This window comes from Chinchilla lanigera, unplaced genomic scaffold (assembly GCF_000276665.1).
Source record: "Chinchilla lanigera isolate Chin_1 unplaced genomic scaffold, ChiLan1.0 scaffold00052, whole genome shotgun sequence".
Taxonomy (NCBI): domain Eukaryota; kingdom Metazoa; phylum Chordata; class Mammalia; order Rodentia; family Chinchillidae; genus Chinchilla; species Chinchilla lanigera.
Window position 1 is genome coordinate 2,490,339 of NW_004955453.1, and position 25,100 is coordinate 2,515,438.

A 25,100-nucleotide genomic window follows, 5' to 3' on the forward strand; every position below is an offset into this window, starting at 1 on the left:
TTGGCCCGAGCACCCCACCCCAAAAGACTGAAGTGTGCTGGGAGAGTTCATCCTGCATTCTGCTCCTTCAGATTCCTGATCATCAGCCTAACCAGCATGATCTGGAAAGCAGCTCAAGAACTTCTATACCTCTGTCCTTCCTTTAGACAAGCAAATTCAATTTCACTCATCTGCTCAACTGAGACAGACGAGGCTTAACCTCACAGTACTTTTACAAAGGGATCGACCTGTCACAGATTCATAGTGTTGAAGGAAGTCATGCAAAGTGAGAACACATACTATTTGTGTCATGATAAATGAGCTGTTCAAAAGACATCTTTTTGGGGCTAGGGACTTAGCTCAGCGGCAAAGCGCCTGCCTGGCAAGCGCAAGGTCGTGAGTTCGGTTCCCGGTACTGGAGAAAAACCAAAAAAACGAAACAAAAGACATCTTTTCTCCCAATAATTAAGCTAAGGTAAACTACATATGATAAAACATTCGCCATTTTCACCATTTTAAAGTGAACAATTCTGTGGCATTGAATAGTCACAATCTTATGCAACCACCACTACTGTAGTTCCAGAACATTTTCACTGCCCCCAAAGGAAATTCCTTTCCCATTCATCACTCACTCCCCATTCCCATCTCCCTGCAGCCCCTGGAAAACCATTAAACTGCTCTATATCCGTGGATTTGCCTATTCTGGATATTTCATATGAACATAATTACATTACATGTGACCTTTCATGTTCAATGCTCGGGTAATATTTTCAAGGCTTATCCATTTGGAGCATTTATCCATGCTTCATCCCTTTTATGGCTGAATATTAGTCTGTTCTTGGGGTATACACATTTTCTTTATACATCCAAACATGGCCATTTGACTTGCTTCCACCTGTAGGCTTCTCCGAACATTCATGTACAACTATTTGTTTCAGTACCTGTTTTTTATTCTTGGTTATACACTCATACTTTTATTCTTGGGGTAAATACCTACACAATGTGGTAATTCTGTTTCAGTTACTGAAAAACGACCAAATTGTGTTCCACAAGCCTGCACCACCAGATATGTATGAGACCCTAGTGTCTATGCATCTTAACCAACACTTGTATTATCATAGTACAGTCATCGTAGTGGTTGTGAAATATTATATGTATTTTCTTTTTGCATTTTGCTAACAAATAATGGTATTTAGCATCTTATCACATGCTTCTTTTTCATTTTACATCTTATTTGGAAAAATGTCTATTCAAGGCTATTGTCATTTTTTAATTGAGTTGAATCCTTTATCATTTTGGATAAGAAAATCTTATCATATATAAGATTAGCAAATATTTTCTTCCATGATGTGATTAATCTTTCAACTGTCTTGATAGTATTTTAGAATGCAAAATGGTTTTTCACTTTGATGAACTTCAATTTCTTTTTCTTTTTCTTTGTTTCTTGTGCTTTTGGTGCCATCTCTAAAAAAAACTTTTGGCAAATCCCAGGTCTTAAAGATGTAATCTAGGATTTTCTTCTGAGAATTTGTATAGGTTTAGTTTCAAACTTATACATTAATTCATCTTATGTTAGCTTTTGGGACGGTGTGATGAGAGTCCAAGGAAATCTTTGGATATGAATATTTGGTCTGCTTCTTCTCAACAGACTATTCTTCCATTTCAGGGGTTTGGATCCCTACTAGAAAAGAACGTCTGTATGGCCAAGGATGTACATGTTTCCCTCTCTATTCTCAACTATATTCCACTTATCCACAGGTAAGAGGCATTTTTCAGAAAATTGGAGAACTTTGTGAACTGAAAAGTAGATAATTTTTAAGAGCCATTCATTTTCTTAGACATTATAATGATACTGTGGTCATGCAAACAAGTTTCCTTAAGTTATATATTAAATAAAAGTATTTGGGGATGGAAGTACATTTTAAGAATTTATTTTAAAATATGAGAACCAAACCTTTTTTAATAGAAAGAAATTAGGCAGATAAATTCATTTGTCCACCAAAATACTATAAATTACTTAAACCAAAGAATGGATGTTCATTACATTATATTCTTGACATTGTGCAAGCTTGAAACAACCTAGAACTACAGTATTGTTACAAAATGTTTTGGAAGTATATCCTCCCAAAAAGCAAAGCAAATATTTCTATGGTTTGGAAGAACAAACTCTGAAGGTCAACATGCTACAAGCTCGGACCCATGGTGGGGCTACTAGGAGGCCATGTAACCTTTAGGAGGAGGAGCCATGAGGGAGATCCATGGACAAGGGTCCTTGAAGGAGACTGTGGATTTCATTCATTTTGAGTCCTACATTTTGCTTCCTGGTTCATGCGGGGAGAACTTGCCTCCATCCTCTCTCACCAGAGACTCATAATGTCAGAACCACTCAATTCTGGACTGCAAGTTTCAGACCCATGAGCCAAAATCAACCTTTTCACTTTATAGGTAAATAGCCTCGGGTGTTTCTTAATAGTGACACAAACTTGGCCAATTTCAGCACTATAAATATCAGGGAAGAAATTACTTGCTGTTGATAGTTTTTATCTAATAAATTTCACAAACTCATAAGAGAAAATAATATCAATTTTAGATCTCATAAAGCAGAGCATATTAAAAGAACCATCAAACAAAATTTAGAAGAATGGATAGTGAACACAGGCATTTCACTACCAGACATTAAAACTCACTACATAATCAAACTGTGATCTTGCAGAATAAACAACAAAAGAGGACAGAGGACAAAATGAGTTGTCAGAAGCAGTCTCAAAGGATATAGAAAAGAAAAATGAGATAATCATGTACTTCTGTTCAACGATTGAGAAAAGAAGTATTCTTAAATGATACTGACACAATCAATTACAACTTCAGAAAATAAGTAAAATTCAATCCTTCCCCTGTATGACTTAAAAATCTAATTGCAAAATGTAAATAGTATTGATATTGGAGGAGTTAAAAAACTGAAACATCAAGTAGGGAACATATTTCTGTATCTCAGGTATAGGAAAATCTAAAGAAATTGAAATCCAAAAAACACTAAATAAAAGTTAACCAATTTAACTAAAGAAAAATGAAACTTGCATACAACCAAAAAATGAAAAAGGCAATAAAAACTTGTTTACAGTTGCACTGAAAAAAGCTGTGTTCAAATTCCTAATATTCAAGAGCCTAAAAGCTATTGTACATAAAAGAGCTCTGTCAAATTTAATGAAACATGAATATACAATTCACAAAAGAAGAAATGCAAATGGCCAATGTACCAATAACAATACAATTTAAAAATTATAGCAGCCATACATAAATTACTGTCCAGAAAATTTTAAACATGAGACAATGACTGTAGCCAGAGAAGCATAGGAAAACTACAACTCCCCCACAAAATTGGTATTAGGGTGAGGTCATATGAAATATAAAAACAGTTTTGCAAATTATTAAGGAATAACACAATGCAGCAAATCATCAAGACAATCATACACCATGACAAGGTGGGATTCATCCCAAGAATGCAGGGATAGTTTGACATACACAAATCAATAAATGTAATACACTTATCAAAAGAGCCAAGGAAAAAAAATCATGTTATCATCTCAATACATGAAGAAAAAGCTTTTAATAAAGTCCAAAACTCATTCTTCATAAAAACTCTACAAAAAATCAGAATAGATGGTATCTACCCCAAACTAATGAAGGTCATCTATGACAAATCAACAGCCAACATCATACTAAATGGACAAAAACTAAGTTTTCACTCTAAAATCAGGAACAACACAAGGATGTCTAGGATCACCACTACTGTTCCATATAGTTCTGGAATCATTAGCCAGAGCAATTACACAAGACAGAGAAATAAAAGAAAAAAAGATAGGAAAGGAAGAAGTTAAACTATCATTATTCACAGATAACATTATATTCTACATAGAAGACCCCCGAAACTCAACCAAAAGACTTCTACACTTAATAACCAAATTCAGTAGCATAGCAGGATACAAAGTCAATACTCAAAAGTTAATAGCATTCCTGTACACAAACAAAAAACTTACTGAGAGAAAAATTAGTGAAACCACACCCTTCAAAATAACACCCCAAAAAGTTAAATACTAAGGAATCAATTTAGGAAGAAGTAAGAGATCTGTATAGTGAAAGATCTATAGAGTGAAAATTATACCACTCTGAAAAAGAGATTGAAGAGGATTTGAGAAAATGAAAACATACTCCTTCTTCATGGATAGGAAGAACCAATATCGTGAAAATGGCCATACTCCCAAAACTGTTATACAGATTTAATGCAATCCCAATCAAAATACCGTTGGCATACCTCACAGAGCAAGAGAAAACATTCCTAAAATTCATCTGGAATGACAAGAGGTCCAGAATAACAAAAACAATCGTTGACAACAAAGGCAAAGCAGGAAGCATCACAATCCCCGATTTGAAATTATACTACAAAGCTACTGTGATATAATCAGCATAATATTGGGGGAAAAAAAGACCTGAGGATCAATGGAACAGATTAGAAGATGGAGACACAACTACAACATCCCTCAGCCACCTTATCTTTGACAAAGAGACCAAATACGTTCCCTGGAAGAAAGATAGCCTCTTTAATAAAAGGTGCTGGAAAAATTGCCTTTTACATTCCTAAAACTAAAATTAGACCCATGTCATTCACCAAGCATTAAACTAAAGTAAAAATGGATCAAAGATCTGAATATTAAAACACAAACACTAAACCTACTGGAAGAGAAAGCAAGTAGAAAATTTGAAGACATAGGTGTAGCTAGAGAGTTCATGAACAAAAACCAAGCTGCACAGGAATTACTTCAAAGAATCAACAAGCGGGAGCTCATCTTATTAAAAAGTATTTGTGCATCAAACAAAATCACCAACAGGGTGAAAAGAAAACCCACAAACTGGGAAAAAATTTTAACCAACTGTCCCTTACATAAGACTTCTATCTAGAACATATAAAGAATTTTTAAAAATCAGACCCTCAAAATTCAAAGACCCAATCCAAAAATGGGCATGTGAGATGAATGCACACTTCTAAGATGAAGAAATACAAATGGCAAATAAATATTTGAAAAAATGTTGAACATCATTGGTCATCTGAGAAATACAAGTTAAAACAGCACTGAGATTCCATCGCACCCCAGAAAGAGTGGCTATCATCAAGAAATCAATGGGTAACAAGTGCTGGCAAGGCTGCTGGAGGAAAAGAAGACTTCTCCACTGTTGGTGGGAGTTTCGATTGATGAAACCAGTGGAAAGCAGTGTGGAGATGCCTCAAAAAACTACGATTAGAGGTCCCATTTGACCCCGCCATTTCCCTTCTGGATATCTTCTCAGAAGAATTAAAAACAGGATAACCCTGCGATATATGTGCACCCATGTTTATAGCAGCACAATTTGTCATAGCTAAATCCTGGAAACAACTCAAATACCCACCAACCAAGGAATGGATTAAAAAGATGTGGTATTTTTTTATAATGAAATATTACTCAGCTACAAAGAAAGATAAACTCAAGGATTTTATAAGTAAATCATGCAATAGAGACCATACTCATAAGTGAAATAAATCAGACTCACATGTGTAATTATATTGTCTCTGTAGTGTAAAAAACTAAAAGAGTAAATAAATAAAAAAGGTTCAATACATATTGTGAAAGAGAAATTGCTTAAAAGGAAAGAACAACTGGGATGGGGGAAAGGAGAAAAGAAGGAAGAAATACATATATATATAATATATATAATATAAATAAATATATATATGATATCTAAGATAATTGTACTGCTAATTTCTACTAGTTCACTGAAAGCAACAGTTAGTGTTGATATGGTTTGATCAATCTTACATATGTATATCCGGACATCTGAGTAACTAATTTAAAGAAAAGAGTATGTAATATAATAACCACTGTTAATTTCCTGTCATCTTTTAAAATTTGTTTTGAAATTCTGTACTGCTTTTTATTGTTTTTCATAATCTTTAGAATAAAAGAATTTAAATACTATATGCACATCATTAAAACCAGCAACTCTATTCCCAGCACTTCAGAATATTGACATAATAAATAAGTAACTGAAATAATTGAATGGAAAGGAAACAGCTAAGACTATTTACTATAAGTTCTGCTCAGAAATGCAAAAAGTAGAAAAAGTTTCAATATTTCTCACTAACTGCTGATTTTAAAAAAGAAGGCATAATGGCAAAATTTTAACAAAATTATTAAAAGAAAATGTGAAATGTTTAAATATTGACCTGTGAATGTGCCTATTAATATGAGAAAGTGAAAATTTCAAGGTAAAGAGAAGCATGTCTAGTGTATTTTCACATTTTAGTTCACTCACACTTATGTGAAATTTTGCATGAGATATACACATATCTGTGTTCTAATTACACAACTTGGAAGGCATGCACAAGCATTTTCCTAGAGCACATTCCCATACCTGGAAACATACAACTGGCTTAAATACAGTTTTTGCTGGCATTTTTGAGAGAATCAGTATTAAAAAATGATTCAGATATCAGATATGCTTAAACCAATTGTATATACATCCACATAAACAAAGCCTACTTTATGAAACTTGCAAGCCTGCATTTAAATAAAATGCAACAAAAGAACTCCAATCAGAAAGACACTTGTGACCAGTGTGAGTGACATATCACGGTTCAGGAAGGATTTGTAATTAATGTCCAATTTCGATACCTGAATGTGCCAAAGGACAGACAGAACATACCTGAGACAAGGGCCTTCCCTGATGGCAGTTGATTCCACCAACGAAGACCATGTTCGGCATCACAGGTCTGGGATAGTCAAAAACAAAGTCACCACGTAGCAACCAAACGGAAGGTTGGCTGAAGAGATCGTATGTGGTAACAGGCCTTTGGAGAATTTCAGAGGCAAGCTCTAAGGCATTTTGATAGAAATAATTGCAAAATAGATGCTCCTCGAGGTAGGTAAAAAGATTCTGCACTCTCTCCTTGAAAGTCATGGCATCCGGGAGCACTGAGATAAGCCTGGGAACATAAGAAGGAGCAGAGGGGCACTGCGTACCTTCTTCAAGAAGATGGCAAAATACTACCCTGGTGAAGACCACAGACGGCAGTGAAAAATATTTGGCAACAATTAAGCCACACATATCAAAAGACTCTACAAGCACTGCATCAAAAGGAGTCTTTCTTAAATATTCGACTACTTTCTGTGCATTAAACAAACTCCTACAACGTGAAAAGGTGATGTCCGTAAAATGTTTCAGTGAACCTGTTGTAAGAGAATATACACTTATCTCTGGAGTTTTCCACTGAGTGTCAGAGAAGAACTGAAACGAATGATCCAACTCCTCTAGAGTGTAAGAAGTTGGATAAGTCTTTACTGTGAAATTCGGTGACTGTCCCAGTCTCCAGCTGGTCTCTGGCATGACCACAACCACCTCATGTCCTCTCTGGACGAGTTTCTCCACCACTGAGCGCATGATGAACCAGGGGCTCCCGTCCAGGGGCACCACCAGCAGCCTGCCTGCCTGGACAAAGCCGGATGCCAGCAGCAGACACAGGCACAGAGGGAGGAGGGCAGGCGAACGTGCAGGAGCCATGGGGACTGCAGCCCGGAGCCACCCAGCTGCTCAGATACAGCCCACGTAATCCCGTGGGTCAAATAAGTACAGGCACAAAAGCTGCCACAGAATGGGCGGAGATTCACTTACTGATACATGAAAAATAACATTCACAGAAAATGATTTATCAAGGGCAATTAATGATTAATGAGGTTCATTTGCTGGCTTTCCTACTTGTACATTTTCCATCAAGGACAGTCTATCATCATTTCTGATAAAGTACCATAACATGGCCTACATGACGAAACTAAAGAGTTATTAAGCAATGGATTCCGACTTGCGGTATCAGAAAGATTGAAAGACAAAGTATATTTGAGTAAAATGTCTATTACCAGAGAGTGTGAAGCAGTAAAATTTAGATGATCTGTTCACATGAGCCAGGACTCTTTTCTCAGAAGTCTTTCACTTTTGCAGTTTTGAGGCTGCAAAGGGTGGAGACCTGCTGCTTCTTGTGATGCCTTCAGTTCATCTGTTCCATTCCCCTGTTCCTTGTCAGCAGTGGAAATCACCTCAGATCTCTCTCTGCAGTCCATAGTTTTACTGGAGTTTCACTTTTGACCAAACACAACGATTTAAATCATCTTGCTGGGCTCTTTGTTCTGGATTCTCAAATTAAATCTCCCTAAAATTCTCCCAACAATTGTCATGCCGCTGACTCAGCATGTCACCGCCTGGAAATTACTCTGCCAGATTAATTAGTCTACCGCCCTTAATCTCAGTCTCAGGCACAGTCTCTGGACATGAGCAAAATGCAGACAAACTTTACCAAGTCATAACACACAGCATCTGGAGTCCAGCACCCAGTGCAGTCCTCTTTCCCAGCAGAAACTTCCCGAACCCAGTCTTCACCAGCAGGACTTCTATCAGTCTTCCGGTCTTCTGACCCCTGACTAGAATTTCCTACACAGAACAGCCTAAGGTGTTTCAGCGCTGCTCTTTCGGGTGACATTTCCAACCACTTCCAAACTCTTCCCACAAGCCATTTCCAACGGCTGCCGAACCACATAGTCGGATACAGTCACAGCAACGACCCCACTTCTCTGGTACCAAATTCTGTCTCTGTTAGTTTTCCTCACTGCTGAGACAAAATACCCAACACCCAAAATGAAGGAAGGAAAGGTTCATTTAGCTCACAGTTTGTGGATGTTTCACTCCTTAATCAGCTGGCTCCAAGGCAGGCTGGCATGGCATAGGGGCAGTGGTTGAAGGAGGCAGAAGACAGCAAAAGCAGAAGAAGGGGGGGCACACACAAATCTCTTTTCCTTCCTTATATTGTAAGCAGGCTACCCTCACCCACACCATCTTCCTGCCCTCCTCTTGCACAGGCTCAGGATGTTTACAAAGTAAGGACCCTGGCCTCCTGCTGAGTCTCTTAGTTAACCTTCAAACTTTTCAAGTTGACACAATGTGTCAACCATAAAAAGAGAGAGAAATAAAAGGAATAAGGATAAGAAAGGGGGAAGTTAAATTATCATTCTTCACAGATGACATGACACTGTAGGTAGAAGACCCCCAAAACTCCACAAGAATTTTAAAATTAATAACCAAATTCACTAGCATAGCAAGATACACAGTCAACACTCAAAAATCAATAGCACCCTTGTACACAAACAACACTCTGAGAGAGAAATTAGCAAAACCACATCTTACACAATGGCATCCAAAAAAATGAAATAGGAATGAATCTAACACAGGACTTAAAAGATCTATACATTAAAATCATAGTAGTCTGAAACAAGGGACTGAAGAGGATTTCAGAAAATGGAAGGATATAACTTGCTTATAAATAGAAAGAACCAAGATGGCCATACTCCCTAAACTCTTATACAAATTTAATGCAATCACAATCAAAATACCATTGGCATACCTCACAGATCAAGAGAAAACATTTCTAAAACTCATCTGGAACCAGAAGAGAACCAGAAGAGAACCAGAAGAGAAAAAGCAATCCTGGGCAACAAAGGCAAACCAGGAGGCACCACAATCCCTGACTTGAAATTATACAACTATCTTACTGTGACAAAGTCAGCATGGTACTAGCAAAAAACAAAGACCTGAGGATCAATGGAACAGAAAAGAAGATGCAGACACAGACACAAAATCACTTAACCACCTTATCTTTGGCAAAGGGGCCAAACATGTTCACTGAAAGAAAGATAGCCTCTTTAAGAAAAGGTGCTGGAAAAACTGGCTTTCCACATGCCAAAGACTAAAACTAGACCCATGTCTATCACCATATACTAAACTAAAGGAAGAACGGATCAAAGATCTAAATATTAAAAGAGGAACACTAAATCTACTGGAAGAGAAAGTAGATAGAAATCTTGAAGACGCATATGTAGGCAGAGAATTCATGAACAAAAAACAAACTGCATGGGAAATACTTCAAAAAATCAACAGCTGGGATCTCATCTTATTGAAAATCTAATCATTCCACCGGGGAAATTTCTTTAATCAGCTGGAGGCACAAGACAGTAAAAGCAGCAAGAGCAAGGGGGGGGGGGCACACACAAGCCTGTTTTCCTTCTTTCTATTATACACAGGCTACCCTCACCCACACCATCTCTGTGCTTTCCTCTTGCACAGACTCAGGTTGTTTACAAAGGAAGCACCCTGAGCTCCTGCTGAGTCTCTTAGTTAACCTTTAGACTTCTCAAGTTGACACAGTGTGTCAACCATAGCAACAAGAGAGAGAAATGAAAAGCATAAGGATAGGAAAGGAGTAAGTTAAACTATCATTACTCGCCGATGACATGACACTCTAGGTGGAAGACCCCCAATATTCCACCACAAGACTTTTAGAATTAATAACCAAATTCACTAGCATAGAGGGATACAAAGTCAACACCCAAAAATAAATAGCATCTCTGTACACAAAAAACAAACTCTCTGAGAGAGAGGTAAGTGAAACCACACCCTTCACAATAGCATCCCCAAAAATGAAATTCTTATGAATCAATCTGAGAATGGAAATAAAAGATCTGTACAGTGAAAGGACTGGAATCCCGAAAGTCTCAGCATTTAATCGCCTTTCTCCAGCCCAGGTTGGTCTCCATTCTCTATTATCATCGCAAGAAATATTATCAAAGAAGAATTTAGTTTTGTCATAGTAGCAATTACTCCAAGTGGGTCTTCTTCATCAGCATTTCCTTCACTAGGAATTTCTCCAATGGAGTGAAAACAAAACCCGCAAACTGGGAAAAAATTATAGCTACCTACCCCTCAGACAAAAGACTTTCATCCAGAACGTATAAAGAATTTTAAAAATCGGGTCCCCCAAAATTCAAAGACCCAATTCAGAAATGTGCATATGAGATGAGTACACATTTCTCAGAGGAAAAAATACAAACAGCAAATAAATATATGAAAAAATATTTGACATCATTGATCAGAAAAATGCAAATTAAATCAACATTGAGATTTCATCTCATTCCAGAAACAATGGCTATCATCAAAAAACCAACCAATAAAAAATGTTCCCAAGGCTGTGGAGGAAAAGGAACACTTCTCCACTGTTGGTGAGGGTTTAGACTGGTGAAACAACTGCAGAAATCTGTGTGGAGAGGTCTCAATAAACTAGGGTTACAGTTTCCATTTGACCCAGCTATTCCCCTTCTGGGTATCTTGCCAGAAGAATTAAAAACAACATACCACAGTGACCTATGTGCACCCATGTATATAGGAGCACAATTTGTCATAGCTAAATCTTGGAAACAACCCAAATGCCATCATCCAAGGAATAGATAAAAAAAAGATGTATATTTATACAACAGAGTATTACTCAGCTATAAAGAAAGATAAACTCAAGGCTTTTATAAGCAAATAGATGCAACCAGAGACCACGCTCATACGGGAAATAAATCAGACTCTCATGTGTAAACATGGTATTGTCTCCCTAGTATAAGAAACTAAAAGAGTAAATAATATATAAAATGTTCAGTAGATATTCTGAAAGGGAGAGAACCAGCTTAAAAGGAAAGCACTGGGTTAGGGGAAAGGACAAAAGAAAGGAATACAATATATATATAAACACACATACAAGAGATCTAAGAAAATTGTACTACTAATATCTATTAGTTCCTCGAAAGGAGCAGTCAGTGTTTATATTGTTTTTCTTCTTTTTGCTGACTTTAAAATGTTTATTCTTTAAAAAATTAGTTGCTTTTTATACAGCTATACAAACTTCTTAATGTTTCTTTGACAATGGAATGTAATGGAATTTTACAACTATATAAAAAAGCTACCTTTGCCTAAGAAACAGTATTTACTGTGTGTACATAGTTTACTGACAAAATTCTCTACCATCCAGCACCCTAATTAATTGACAAAATAAGCTACTTCATATTATTGTATTTCAAAAAAAAAAAAAAAAGAAGAAGAAGAAGAGAAAGACACACACATACACACACACACACAACCTTCTGTGGCTCAAAACACAGTATCACGGCCCTATCTGCAGGCAACTTGCAGTAACTGTCAAATACAATTTAGTGATAAGAAAAATCCTCTCAGTGATGAAAAAGTACTTATAAGTCCCACTAAAGTACTGCTTTAGTTCAAATATACATAGGAAATTACTTAACCTTCTGCTATTTCAAATATATTTAATGCTCATTTCTAAAGATGAGCCTTCCTTCCCCCAAAAGTAGCTGTATTATGTCTTTGAAATTAAGCAGAAAAATAAACAAAACCCAGTGCTGGTGACAAATATACAGCAAATTCACTTCTTCATTCCTCACAAAGACTGAAGCCAATTTTCAGGACCATGAAGAGCTACAAATTCACCCATTTTCAAAGACCTGTTTGAAGACTATGCAGCAACTTTGTCTTCTTTCTTTCAGAAAGCAGTATGACAACCCAACCTTTTAGGGTCCAAAAGTTGTGCTTTTCCTGTATTCAAAATCTGCAAACTCCCTTCCTCCACGACCTCCTCTGAGTCCATCACGAAATCCCTGAGGAGTAGTAAAGGTACCACCTCTGCTACCACCACGTCCTCTGCCACCACAGAAACCAAGACCTCCTCTACCTCCTCTGTACCCTTCCCTGCCATGGTTTGGGCAGACTGGAATCCCAAAAGTCTCAGCATGTAATCGCCTTTCTTCAGCCCAGGTTGGTCTCTGTTCTCTATTATCATCACAAGAAATATTAACAAAGAAAAATTTAGTTTTGTCATAGTAGCAATTAGTCCAAATGAGTCTTCTTCATCAGCATTTCCTTCACTGTTTTGGGTATCAACTCCAGAGTCTCCCTTACCTTCACCATTTATAGGCTCCTCTTGTTTCTCAAGTTTATCTTCTTTTAATTTACATTTATTATGAAATTCTCTGTCAGTCTCCTCTTTGTTAAACTGGGCATTTGCACCTTCCAAGTCAAAGTCTTTCTCAAATTTGATTGGAGCACCTGGAACTATTTGCCTCTTGCTATCATTTCTGAGTTGCTCATTTTCTGGCCTTGAAACTTTGTGTACTTCAGCTCGCCTGTGCTCTTAATTCTCTATTGCTTTTTGGCTGGTAAATGGCAAAGGCCTGGCTGATACAGGGCTCCTTCTCCCAACAGGTGCTGGAGCAGGTAAGTGGGCGGAGGGGGTTTGTACTGCTTGCTCCATGGTTGGCTTTTTCTCAAAGGGTCTAACTGAGGGCTTGAACGACCTTGAGATAACTGTGATTTTATAGATCTTGCATCCTGTGTAAAGGCAGATCCAACTGCACTACTTTGGGATAAGGTCCCGCTGTTTGACGTTTCTAATCCAAAGGATGTCAAGGAGCTTCCAGCCACACCAACAGCACCAAACTGCTGCCCAACCAATGAACTTGGACTGAACTGGCTGTATTTCAGCATCCTGCCAAAAGGTCCACAGGAACCCACTCACTGGAATGATGAAGCAGATGACCCTAATGAAGACTGAACAATAGCTGGGTCCTGAGGCAAAGAACACTGTGGTTTTGGGGTCACAGTGAGATCTTTAATATCACTCCCACGGAATGTAATGTATTCAAAGACTCCATCTGGAGGTGGGATTGGATGATCTGTTGGCCTGTCTTCTGTACCAAAGGATCGAACTTTGGGGAGAGCTACGGTAGCGTTCTCAGTGTCGACGGTGTAGAGGATGCCTTCCTAGTGGATCTCTGCCTTAGAGATGAGGCTGATCTTGCTGCCCATGTAAGGAGTTCCCCGGGGCTCCAGGCCACTCGCAGAGAGGCAGATCCCACGCCTTTATCGCCGCTCCTCACTGCCGCTTGCTCAGTAGGCGCCTATAGCAGCCACCTCAGACCCAACATGGCGGTGGCGCCGGCTCCACTGCCCTCCCCCAGCCTCTCGCCCTCAAACCGCAGAGCGGTGCATGCTAGGCAGGCGATGCCGCACTCTTGTGAGCTATATTGTTTGATCAATCTTACAAAACTTTATCTGGTAATCTGAGCAACTAATTTGAAAATAACAATATGTAATATAATAACCATTACTAATTTCTTATCATCTTGTTTTGAAGTTTTGTATCATTCTTATTGTTTTTCATCATCTTTAAAATAAAAAAAATATTTAAAGAGAGCAATATGTGCGCATCATTAATCCCAACAACTTCAGACTATTGGCATAATAAAGAAATCACTGAGGGCTGGGGATTTAGCTCAGCGGCAAAGCCCCTGCCTGGCAAGTGCAAGGTCGTGAGTTCGGTTCCCGGTACCGGAGGAAAAAAAAAAAAAAAAGAAATCACTGAAACATTTGAATGCAAAGAAAACAGCTAAGGCTGTTTAATATAAGTTCCACTCAGAAAAGCAAAAAGTAGAAAAAGTTTAAGTACTTCTCACCACTTGCTGATTTTAAAAAAGGTGTAAAGAGAAAAATTTTAACAAAATTATTAAACATGGGAAACGTTTAAATATTGTCCTGTGAATGTGTCTATTAATATGAGAAAGTGGAAATTTCAAGGTAAAGAGAAGTATGTCTACTGTATTTTTACACTGTATGTTACTCACAGTTATGTGAAATTTTCAGTGAGATATACACATACCTGTGTTCTAATTTCAAAATTTGGAAGGCATGCACAAACATTTTGTAGAGCACTTTCCCATAGGTAGAAACATACAACTGCCATAAAATACAGTTTTTTCTGGCATTTTTGAGAAAAACAGTATTTAATAAAATGATCTGGAAGGCATATACACTTCAACCAATTGTATATACAGTCACATAAACAAAGGCTGCTTGATGAAGTTTGCGAGCCTGCAGTTGAATAAACTGCAGGAAAACAACTCAATGAATCAGAAAGACAAATGTGAGTGACATATCACAGTTTAGGAAGGAAGCTGTGTAATTAATGTGCAATTTTGATACCCTAAAGGTGCCGAAGGAGAAACAGAACGTACCCGAGGCAAGGGCCTTCCCTGATGGCAGCTGGTTCCACCAACGAAGACCATGTTGGTTATCAGAGGTCTGGGATAGTCAAAAACAAAGTCACCACATAGCAACCAAATCGAAGTTTGGCTGAAGAGATAGTTTTGGGGTTTTGTTTTGTTTTGTTTTGCTTTGTTTTTTGGTACCGGGAATCAAACTCATGACCTCAGGCTTGCCAGGCAAGCACTTATGCCACTGAGCTATATCCCCAGTCTGGCTGAAGAGAACGTATGTGATAACAGGCATTTGGAGAATCTCAGGAGCAGTTGCTAAGGCATTTTAATAGAAATAATTGCAAAATAAACATGCCTCTAAGTGGGTAAAACGATTCTGCACTCTCTCCTTGAAAGTCATGGCATCCGGGAGCGCTGAGAAAAGTCTGGGAACATAAGAAGGAGCAGAGGGGCACTGCGTACCTTCTTCAAGAAGATGGCATAGTACTACCCTGGTGAAGACCACAGATGGCAGTGAAAAATATTTGGCAACAATTAAGCCACACACATCAGAGGAATCCATAAACACCACATCAAAAGGAGTCTTTCTTAAATATTCGACTACTTTCTGTGCATTAAACAAACTCCCACAACGTGAAAAGGTGATGTCCATAAAACGTTTCAGTGAACCTGTTGTAAGAGAATATATACTTAGCTCCGGAGTTTTCCACTGAGTGTCAGAGAAGTACTGAAATGAATGATCCAACTCCTGCAGAGTGTAAGAAGTTGGATAAATCTTTACTGTGAAATTCAGTGACTGTCCCAGTTTCCAGCTGGTCTCTGGCACAACCATAACCACCTCGTGTCCTCTCTGGATGAGTTTCTCCACCACCGAGCGCATGGTGAACCAGTGGCTCCCGTCCATGGGCACCACCAGCAGCCTGCCTGCCTGGGCAAAGCCAGATGCCAGCAGCAGACAAAGGCATAGAGGGAGTAGGGCGGGCGAATATGCGGGAGCCATGGGGACTGCAGCCCAGAGCCACCCAGAGGCACAGACACAGCCCACGTAATCCCGTGGGTCAAATAAGTACAGGCACTAAACCTGCCACAGAATGGGCAGAGATTCACATATTGATACATGAAAAATAACACTCACGGAAAATGATATACTCAAAGCAGCTAATGATTAACTAGGTTCATTTGCTGGCTTTCCTACTAGTACATTTCCCATCAAAGACAGTCTGTCATTATTGATAAAGTAACATAACCTGGCCTATGGTGAAGCTAAAGAGATATGCAACTGATTTGGACTTTGCAATATCACAAAGATTGAAAGGCAAAGCATACTTGAGTTAAGTTTCCAGTACCACAGATTGTGAAACAACAAAGTTTAGATGTTCTGTTCACATGAGCCAGGAATCTTTTCTCAGAACAAAACGGGCCACCCAGGTCCCAAGAAATCACTGCAAGGCCCTGAGCCCTGACTCCTCATGGGCATCAACTGTGTTTCCTGAGCATGCCTGCCATGGATGGGCAGCACTGTTATGATGACTCTGTAAGTCATCGCAGGTTTCTTCTTTTAGTTCTAAACCCTTGGAGTCCTCTTAAAGTTTGACACTTGATCAGTACCACATAGACCTCAGCCAACCCTGTGGGCATAGACATTGATGAAACCCAGTTTGAAAAGTTATAAAGCCAACTTCCTCTCCCCAAATTTGCATCACTCCACACAAAGGGCCTGAAATGGTGGATAGATTGTGTGCACCTGGGAAGTTTAGACGTTCAACTCAGCAGGAGCCAGGATCCTCACTTTGTAAACATCCTCATCCTGTGCAAGAGGAGGGCATGGAGAGGGTGTGAGGGCTACACCCTCCCTGGGGGTGGAGGTATTCTGCTTACAATATGAGGGAGGAAAAAAGGTTTCTTTTCCCCCTCACCTTTTCCTAGTGCTGCTTTTGTTCTCTTCTCCCACCTTGAACTGTTGCCCCTGTGCTATGCCACCCTATGATGGAGCCAGTTGATTCTGGACTGAAACCTTCACAAGCTGTGAGCTGAATAAATCTTTCCTCCCTTAATTTTGATAGTAGTTATTTTGTCTCATTAACAAGAGAAAAATAACAAAGACAGGGGCTTTACCTGGACCCACAGTCTAAAGGGAACTGAGGCCTTCACACAGCTGTCCCAGCATTCCCTAGACACTTCCAGCATGCTCACTCTGGTCTCGCCTCTTGGGGAACAGGAGTGAGAACTGCACAGGTAGAAGACAGGCGGGCAGACACCAAGAACGGAAGCAGTGCCACCGTGAGCAGCATGCAGACCTCGGCCGCAGCTCGCTGCCGCTCTCATGGGGCGGAAGGCTCTGCCCGGAGATGTCCGCCTAAGGCATTACCCAAATGCGTGTCTGAGGTGGCTGTGAGAGGAGGCACAGAGGTGAGCCTTGTCCACCTCGCTCCCTCATTGTCCTTTGCCCCCCCAGGATCACTGCCCACACGGTGATCCTGCCCAGAAGAGAGCGCTCCCACTTCTCTGATTTCAGAGAATCCAATGAATCAGAGCAGCTTCACACAGGTGGTCAAGAACCAGACCCCATGCAGTAAAAATGCAGGGCCAGTAACCACACTCAGATGGACAAACACTGACCTTGGTGCATTTCAGAAAGCACAGGGCTACCGCTACCCGACCTGGGTTGCCAACAGTTCAGCTGATTCTGCCTAAGGCAGTCAAGACCCCACCAGGAAAGGCAGGGCTTGCAAACTGTGCAGTCTTCAGCAGTGTAACCCACGTCACATTTCCCCAAGGAACGACTCTTTTGAATCTTAGAGCACAGGCTACACCTTTGCCAAGTGCAGATTCCAAAGAGCGGTATTGCCTGGCCAGGTTTCACGGCTTCGTTCAGTGTCACAGGAAGCCACTGCTGCACTCAGCCAGGAGCTCCACCTGACTCATGGCTACACAGGTGTTTCCTCGGACAGCGGAGCCCAGGCAGCTACCACACCTGACACTAGAGCATGGTGGCCCAGTCACGAGATGAGCTCACAAGCACCCCTGCCTGCCTGGGGTAGTGACAGCTTCCCTGCCCGACTCACAGTGCAGGGCTCCAGCTGGACCTCACTGCAGCCATCCTGAGTCACCACGGCTCTGATGCCCGAGTAGCTCTGGCCCAGGTTCTCTGCATCGTTTCCCAGCAAACTACAGTAGAACATATGCATTAAGGCAGGATCCAGGACTATGTGCCAGACCCTGTGACAAAGGAAGATTTAGAGAAAAGGATCTACAAAACAACCAGAGCAAAAGGATGAAAAATGGAAGACATATGTCCTTATCTATTGATAATAATTTTGAATTTAAATGCATTAAACTCTGAAAGAAGACATACATGGATCGCATTTTATAAAAGATCCAATTGCATGCTTCCATGAAGAAATAACCTCATTTCAAGGAGACACAGAAACTGAAAGTAAGAGGAGGAAAAAACACAAGGTTAATGAACAAATGCAGGGGAAGCTGTAATCTCTCAGATAAAATGGATCTTAAGTCATTCCCTGCATAAAGAGACAAAGAAGACTGTATAATGATAAAGGGATTGGTCTATTTAGTAAGATTATTTACAAATCAAAATAGACATGCACCTAACACAGAGCATCTAAATATCTGAAGTAGAGGATGAGAAGGACAGAGACATTACAGGAAACAACAGGGGACGTCTATGCCTCATTTTCAAAATGGTTCATCATCCCAACAGAAAAGTAATATGGAAATTGGGATTGAACTACACATTCACTCAAATGGACACTACAGACATATGGGACATTCCATTCAATAGCAATAGGATATACACTTCTCTCAATGCATCATGCAACATTGTCCAGAATAGACCATTCACTGAGGCACAAAAAAAGCTTAGAAAATTGAAGTACTGCATAATATAGCTAATGTTTTCTGATCAAAGTCCTATAAAACTAGATGTAAATATAGAGTAAATTACAAGTAATTCACATAGTCATGAATATATGTTTCTTGACCAGGCTATGGGTCCTGGAAAAAAGTGAAAAGGACAATGAAGAAAGATGTTAAAACAAATTAAATTTGAAACACAACACAACAAAACAGACAGGACATAAAAGCTCCAAGACGTCATTTTCCAGCTATAGATACCTATGAAAAAGAAAAATTCTGTTAATAAAAATGAAAATATATCCCCGCACTACTGAAAGAAGAATAAAGCTGGACTTGGTGGTGCATGACTGTGATCTCAGCACTCTAGGAGACTGAGGCAGAAAGGTCACAAGTTGGAGCCCAGTTGGGGAACTCATCTAGACTTTGTCTTAAAATAACAGCACTGGGATTAGAGATCAATGCAATAGTGCCAGGTTTAATCACCATCAATGAAAAAAAAAATAGAGGAGAAAGAAGAACTGAATAAACTAATCCTAGAATTAATAGAAATTTTAAAATAGTTAGGAAGAAATGAAATAAAAACTAGAGATTTACAAACATCAAATGCAAGAGCTGGTATTTTTTAACACACATGCAAAGTCGACAAGCCTGCGGCGAGACTAAACAATGAAAAGGAAGAATAAAATAAATGAAATCAGAAGAGAAACAAAACATATAAATACCAATGACTCAGATATACAAAAGGACTTGGAGATTATAACACATATCAGCAATTATAAGATAATTAAACAAGTGACAGAAGACATGGATCAGTTCCCAGAAATGTTCAACCTGTCAAGATTGAATCATGAAGAAATCAAAAAGATCAACTTAAGAATAAAGAAACTGAAACAGTAATAGAAACTGTGCAACAAAAATCATCTGAGGAAATGATAGCTTTATGTCTAATTTTTACTAAGCATTCAAAGAAGAGCTAGAGGAGCCACGCAGGGAGGGAAAATCACAGAGGGCCACCCCTTCTCAAACTCTTCTGAAAAGCAAAGACAGGAAACACTCCCACACACTTCTGATGAAGCCAGCACTTTGCCGAAGTCAAACAGAAATGCGCACTGGAAAAAAAGAAAGAAAATTATACAACTGTATCCTGATGAACACAAGCAATGTGTTCAACGGAAAACTATCACAGAAAAATTCAACAATACATTCAAAGGGTCATCCACCGGGACCAAATGGGATTCCTCCCTGAGACACGGGGATGGTTAAATACACCCGAGTCAATAAATGTGGTATGTCACATTCATGAAATGAAGGACATTATGCAGATGATTATCTCATTTAACACAGAAAAGTACTTTCTTATTTTTCAGATATACAGAACCTGCTTCATTTGATTCAGCATTATTTCAGGAATCAACACATTTCTAAACAAACTAATTAAGGGAGAAATGTACCTCAACCAAGTAAAGAACACAGGAGAATCCTGTAGCTAAAATTGCTTATATTTAACGGTGAAAAATCGAACTCCTTTCTCTAAGGTAACAAACACAAGGATCATCACTCTCACCACATCTGTTCAACACTCTACTGACAGTTCTTTCCAAAACAATTAGGCAAGACGAAGAAATACAAGGCACCCAACAAGGAAGGAAAGAACGGACACTGTTGCGGATGACATGATCTGCCTAATGGAAGATCTTTCTAAGGAAATCTTCTGCACTCTACTAACAATGTTTTATGTAATGAATGAATACAGGGAAACAGCAGGACACAGCACCAACACCCCAAGTCACTGCCATTCACTCATACTAATTACTGGGGAACTCAGTTACAACCTCCATTTGAAATAATTACCAATATAGGCTTAAGTTGAACCAAGGCACAAAAAGACCTGCACAGTTGACAACTATATGTACATACTTAGGACTATGGGGAATTTTATTCACAAAGGTAGAGCCAAGTTTGCTTTTTTTAGTGAGAGAGAAAAAGTATATGTAAAAATCACTGCAGGAGAATATTTAAAACTGTTTTCCCTAAGGAAGGACACATGGGTGTTCATTACACAATAGGCTCTCCTTCATGCTTGTTTGAAAGCTGGATAAAAGCTACAAGAAAGAGCCAGGCATGGCAGCTCACTCACTCCTCCATCCCAGCACTCTGGCAGGGCAATGCGGTTCAAGCCCAGCCTGGGAAATGTGGAACTTAGCAAGACGCTGTCCAAAAGGAATAATAATAAAGCAGGCTGGGGATGTGGCCAGGTGCGACGGTCCTGGTTTCCATCTCAAGTACTGCCAACAAAGTATAAATTGCAAGAAATGACCCTGGTGGGAAGCCTAGAATTTACACACAAATGGCTCAATATGAATCTGGAGTTTTGGAATGGAGCCATAACATGAGAGAAGTGGAAGAAGCACAGATCCTTTGCTGCTGTCTACCTGGACCCCACCTCAGTGATCCAAAGCTAAGGCTGCCCAGAGCTATACATGGGAACTGGGACCTTCCATGAGAACCCAGTCACCAACTCTACTGTAACCCACCAATCACTGCAAAATGCTGGGAGTGACTGCGATTTTCCCAGAAACTGTTCTCATGTTGTCCTGGATAACATGTGCCATCCTGACTAATGCAGTTAATCCCGTTCTTGAATGTTATTCCTCTGGACCCACATAAAGTTGTTATCTTATGGCAGACCATCGTTAAAGTCCCTTTCCTTAAGGGGAGCCAAGAGATGGGGGGAGGGAGGAGGAAGGGAGTGGGGGAGAGAATATAGAGGAATGAAGATGTGCTGTGTACATGTACCACGTCCCCACTGTGAATGTGATCATTACATTCTGCAAAATGGTACCAGTGAGAAAATTAAGGCAAATAGAATAAAATCCCCTACACAGGACCTGAGACACCTCAAAGAGACAAAGACCTGAAACACACATGCAGCCACACTCTCCATCACCACAGTTTCCTTCTCAGCCATGACACCTGTTTCACAGCAACTCCAACACCGCTGGTCCCTCCCAGACACTGTCAGCTCCTCAGAAACACCGACTGAGAAATGCACACGCTCCAGAGCCCTTTCAAGGAAAACTGGTTTTGCTGTATCCGAGTAATTAATCAAAGGACTCTTTTCAACTCTAAATCTTCTGTGAGAATTTAACTGTACTTTTACTTTAAATACATATACATGTACTTAACCTTGTCATAGTTATTTCTTTTTAAAATATTAATATAGGAAGCAAGCATACATAAAAGTCTAAAGGTTCAACCTGTGTCATATTTTATGGATATCTCTATAGACTGGTAATATAAACCATTATATGGTGTCTGTATCTCTAAACCCTGTAGGGTTGCAGGGAGCCACTTTGGACTCACTCTTGCTTCAGGAAGCTATAGGGCCCCACCTTGGGTACACAGCGGGGCAAGGTGGGACCTGCCTGGTGACTGTTCTGATATTACTAATGGAGGGTAAAGGGGAACAAAGCTCCTCAGTAAATAAGTGCTCGGGGTTCTGCAACTTCAACTCCTTGCTTGGTCTTGCAAGAGCAGAAAGCCAACACTAGCAGTGACACCACTAAAATACCAGTCTCCAAGGTTTTTGAAAAACACCACTATTTCACTTTCCCAACAGCTGGCTGAGAAGGCCTTTCACCAATCATATGCCATTACCTGAGAGAAACTGACTCTGTTACACAGTATTTTTCAATGTACAAAAGCCAAAACAGCACTTTAAAACAGTTAGTCACCTCCAGTAAAATAATAAACTGAGATAAAATAGCAGATGATTCACCAGATTTCAGCTACTATGTCTCTACCAACAGTACTACTTTTTCATTTGCCAAGACTTTTTCAGTTGTATGTGGATGAATCCATATCCAATAGCCAAGGCCAGCAGCAATAGTGCAGAATATGGTGGAGGTATACACTCCAACAAGCAAAGCAGTAAAGGTGGCAGGGGATGGAATTGTTACACATGATGTTGCATACCTAAGAAACCATAAAAACAAAAAGAAAAATTGGGAATATAAGCAGATTCAAAATAAATATGAAAAAGATGTTCCTTAATTACATATAATCATTTCAAAAAAGGAAAATCGTCCATGAAAAAATAATACAATGCCTAGAAATATTTTAAGATGAAAGACAAAATAAAGTATAAATTTGTAATGACAGGAATCAAGATAAGATCTCAATAAGTAGAAAGGAGTACATCTTCCTGAATAAGAAAACAAAAACAAAGAATGTCAGCTTTCCTCAAGTGAATGAAAACGTTTCATGACAAAGTAACAAAGCCCAAGCTGTTAGATCTTTTTGTGGAACTCAACAAACAATTTTGAAGGGTCATACATCATGAGACTCAAAATAAAAATTCAAATAGATAAAGAATACGGAGTCTGTCCTTTAAGGTATTAAATCTTACTACAAAGCTGCTTAATCAAAGCAGAGCACGGCAGCATGAGGAAGTCAAGTCGGGAACAACACTGCGAGCTCAGAAGCAGGTGCAAAGAAGGTGGCCAGCAAAAGCATGATACAGATGTGTTGCTTTGTTTGGGGCTTTGGTTTTCTGGTACAGGAAATTGAACCCAGGTACCTTGCACTGAATTAAACCCTCAGGAATTTTATTTTCATTTTTATTTTGAGACAGGGTCTCACTCAGTCACTAAGTTTTCCAGGGTGGCCAGGAACCTGGGATCCGTCTACCTCAGCTTCCCACAACTGAGTTTGCAGTGGGCTCTTCCTCACCACGCTGGCACATGCATTTCACTTGGATGGACAGAGATGGAAGTAGTATTGAAAGGCTTTGGGACAACTGACTATCTACGAGTGCATAAAGAAAAGCAGATCCCTACACTGTTAGTACAAAGTTATTGCAAAAATACTATCCCCTTTGAAGGAGTTCAAAACTATAAAGCATAACATGGAAAACATGGTTCCATATCTTAGGTTTGGAAGGTATCCAGAAATTATTCAACAAAAATGGAACCAATCTGACTCCCCCAAAATGAAAAGTCTACATAGCAAACCTGAAGAACAGGCCCAGACAAATATTTTCAGCACATACAGCAAACTGTGTTAAATGGGGTGTCTCACACTGGTTCTCTTTTGCTCATGGCTATTTGGGGCCCCACATGCCTCACTGTCTGTATGTTTACATCTTTCCCTAAATGTCACATGAAACTTACAAAGTTGGACACTAGCTAGATCTGGAAAGGGAACAGAAAAGCTACCATCTGCCTACACTACTGATCAAACAGCGAGGTTGTTCAAGCTTTTGAAAGCTGATTCTAAAGTGTATTAAAAGGGAATAGGAGACACCATTTGACTCAGAAAGTCAAGCAGTCCATCAGACTGCTCAGATAACACCAGGCATATGGAAATACATGAAGGTAAAGAAGACATTTAAGAGTGGTTAATACACTTCTGTTCACAAAAACAAAAGTAAAGAACCTTAACTATGAACCATTACTGATTGACTCAAAAATAAGTGCTATTAATATAAAGACCAGTGCAATTATTAAAAGAATACATCAAGTCTACAAATATTGGCCTAGGAAGACATGCACAGTTTATTGGCAAATAAAAAGATGATGTAAGAACATGTATATGCCTTCTAGCTTAGAATGTATACATTTGTATAAAGTATTTCTTATGTGAGATATGTGATATTTGAGAATATGTCTGACTTATGGCACTTAACGTGATGTCCTAAATACTTCCACAAATTTCATATTCCGTTGTTTAAAAATATTTTAATATATGCTAACTTATTTTATTTCTACTACTAGTCTAGCTTAGTTTATTGAAAAGAAAGTTTTGGTCTGGTATATTTTTCTGGTGCTCTTTGGATTATGCCTTGCGCTCTGAGTGACTACTTTGCAGATAATGATGCATAGTGTATTAACTTGCTATTCTCTCATTGCTAGGTTAGGAAATTTTAATTTTTATAAAATGATAAAGAACAAAAATAGATTTTCTCATTGCATTTTACTTAATAAAGTACAATGAAATGTTGCACTAGAAATATATATGTGTGTGTATGTGTATATATGTGTATATATATTTATATAAACTAATTTCAACACATTGCAAATAAGAATAGAAAATTGTTAATAGTGCATTCCAAAAGGAGGTAGCATAGGATTGGTAAAAAGAAAAACTTCATATCTTCTTTTATTTACCTATTTTAAAAACATTCTTCTGTCTTAGACCAGGAATGATGTACAAGTATGTCATGTTCTACACATATCCATCAAGGAGGGCAGCTTTTAAAGTTTGCTAACAAACAGTCAATGAATTGGC

At 39.1% G+C, this 25,100-nt stretch overlaps 1 protein-coding gene and 2 pseudogenes across 4 annotated transcripts in view; all 3 read right to left on the bottom strand.

The window, feature by feature from the left end:
- The window catches only part of LOC102006309 (UDP-glucuronosyltransferase 1-8), a 161,266-nt gene that overhangs the window by 103,690 nt on the left and 32,476 nt on the right, over nucleotides 1–25,100 (bottom strand). Inside the window, exon 1 of one of the 4 annotated variants that reach the window (XM_013519897.1) lies at nucleotides 6,715–7,584. The exons of the other annotated variants lie outside the window; for them this stretch is intronic. Within the exon in view, the coding sequence (XP_013375351.1) occupies nucleotides 6,715–7,569 (855 nt within the window). The 5' untranslated portion in view covers nucleotides 7,570–7,584. Of the gene's footprint in view, nucleotides 1–6,714; nucleotides 7,585–25,100 lie in introns of those variants that run through there. 4 annotated transcript variants of the gene reach the window in all.
- Nucleotides 12,456–14,640, bottom strand: LOC102027265 (annotated as a pseudogene).
- LOC102027607 lies at nucleotides 14,755–15,936 on the bottom strand (annotated as a pseudogene).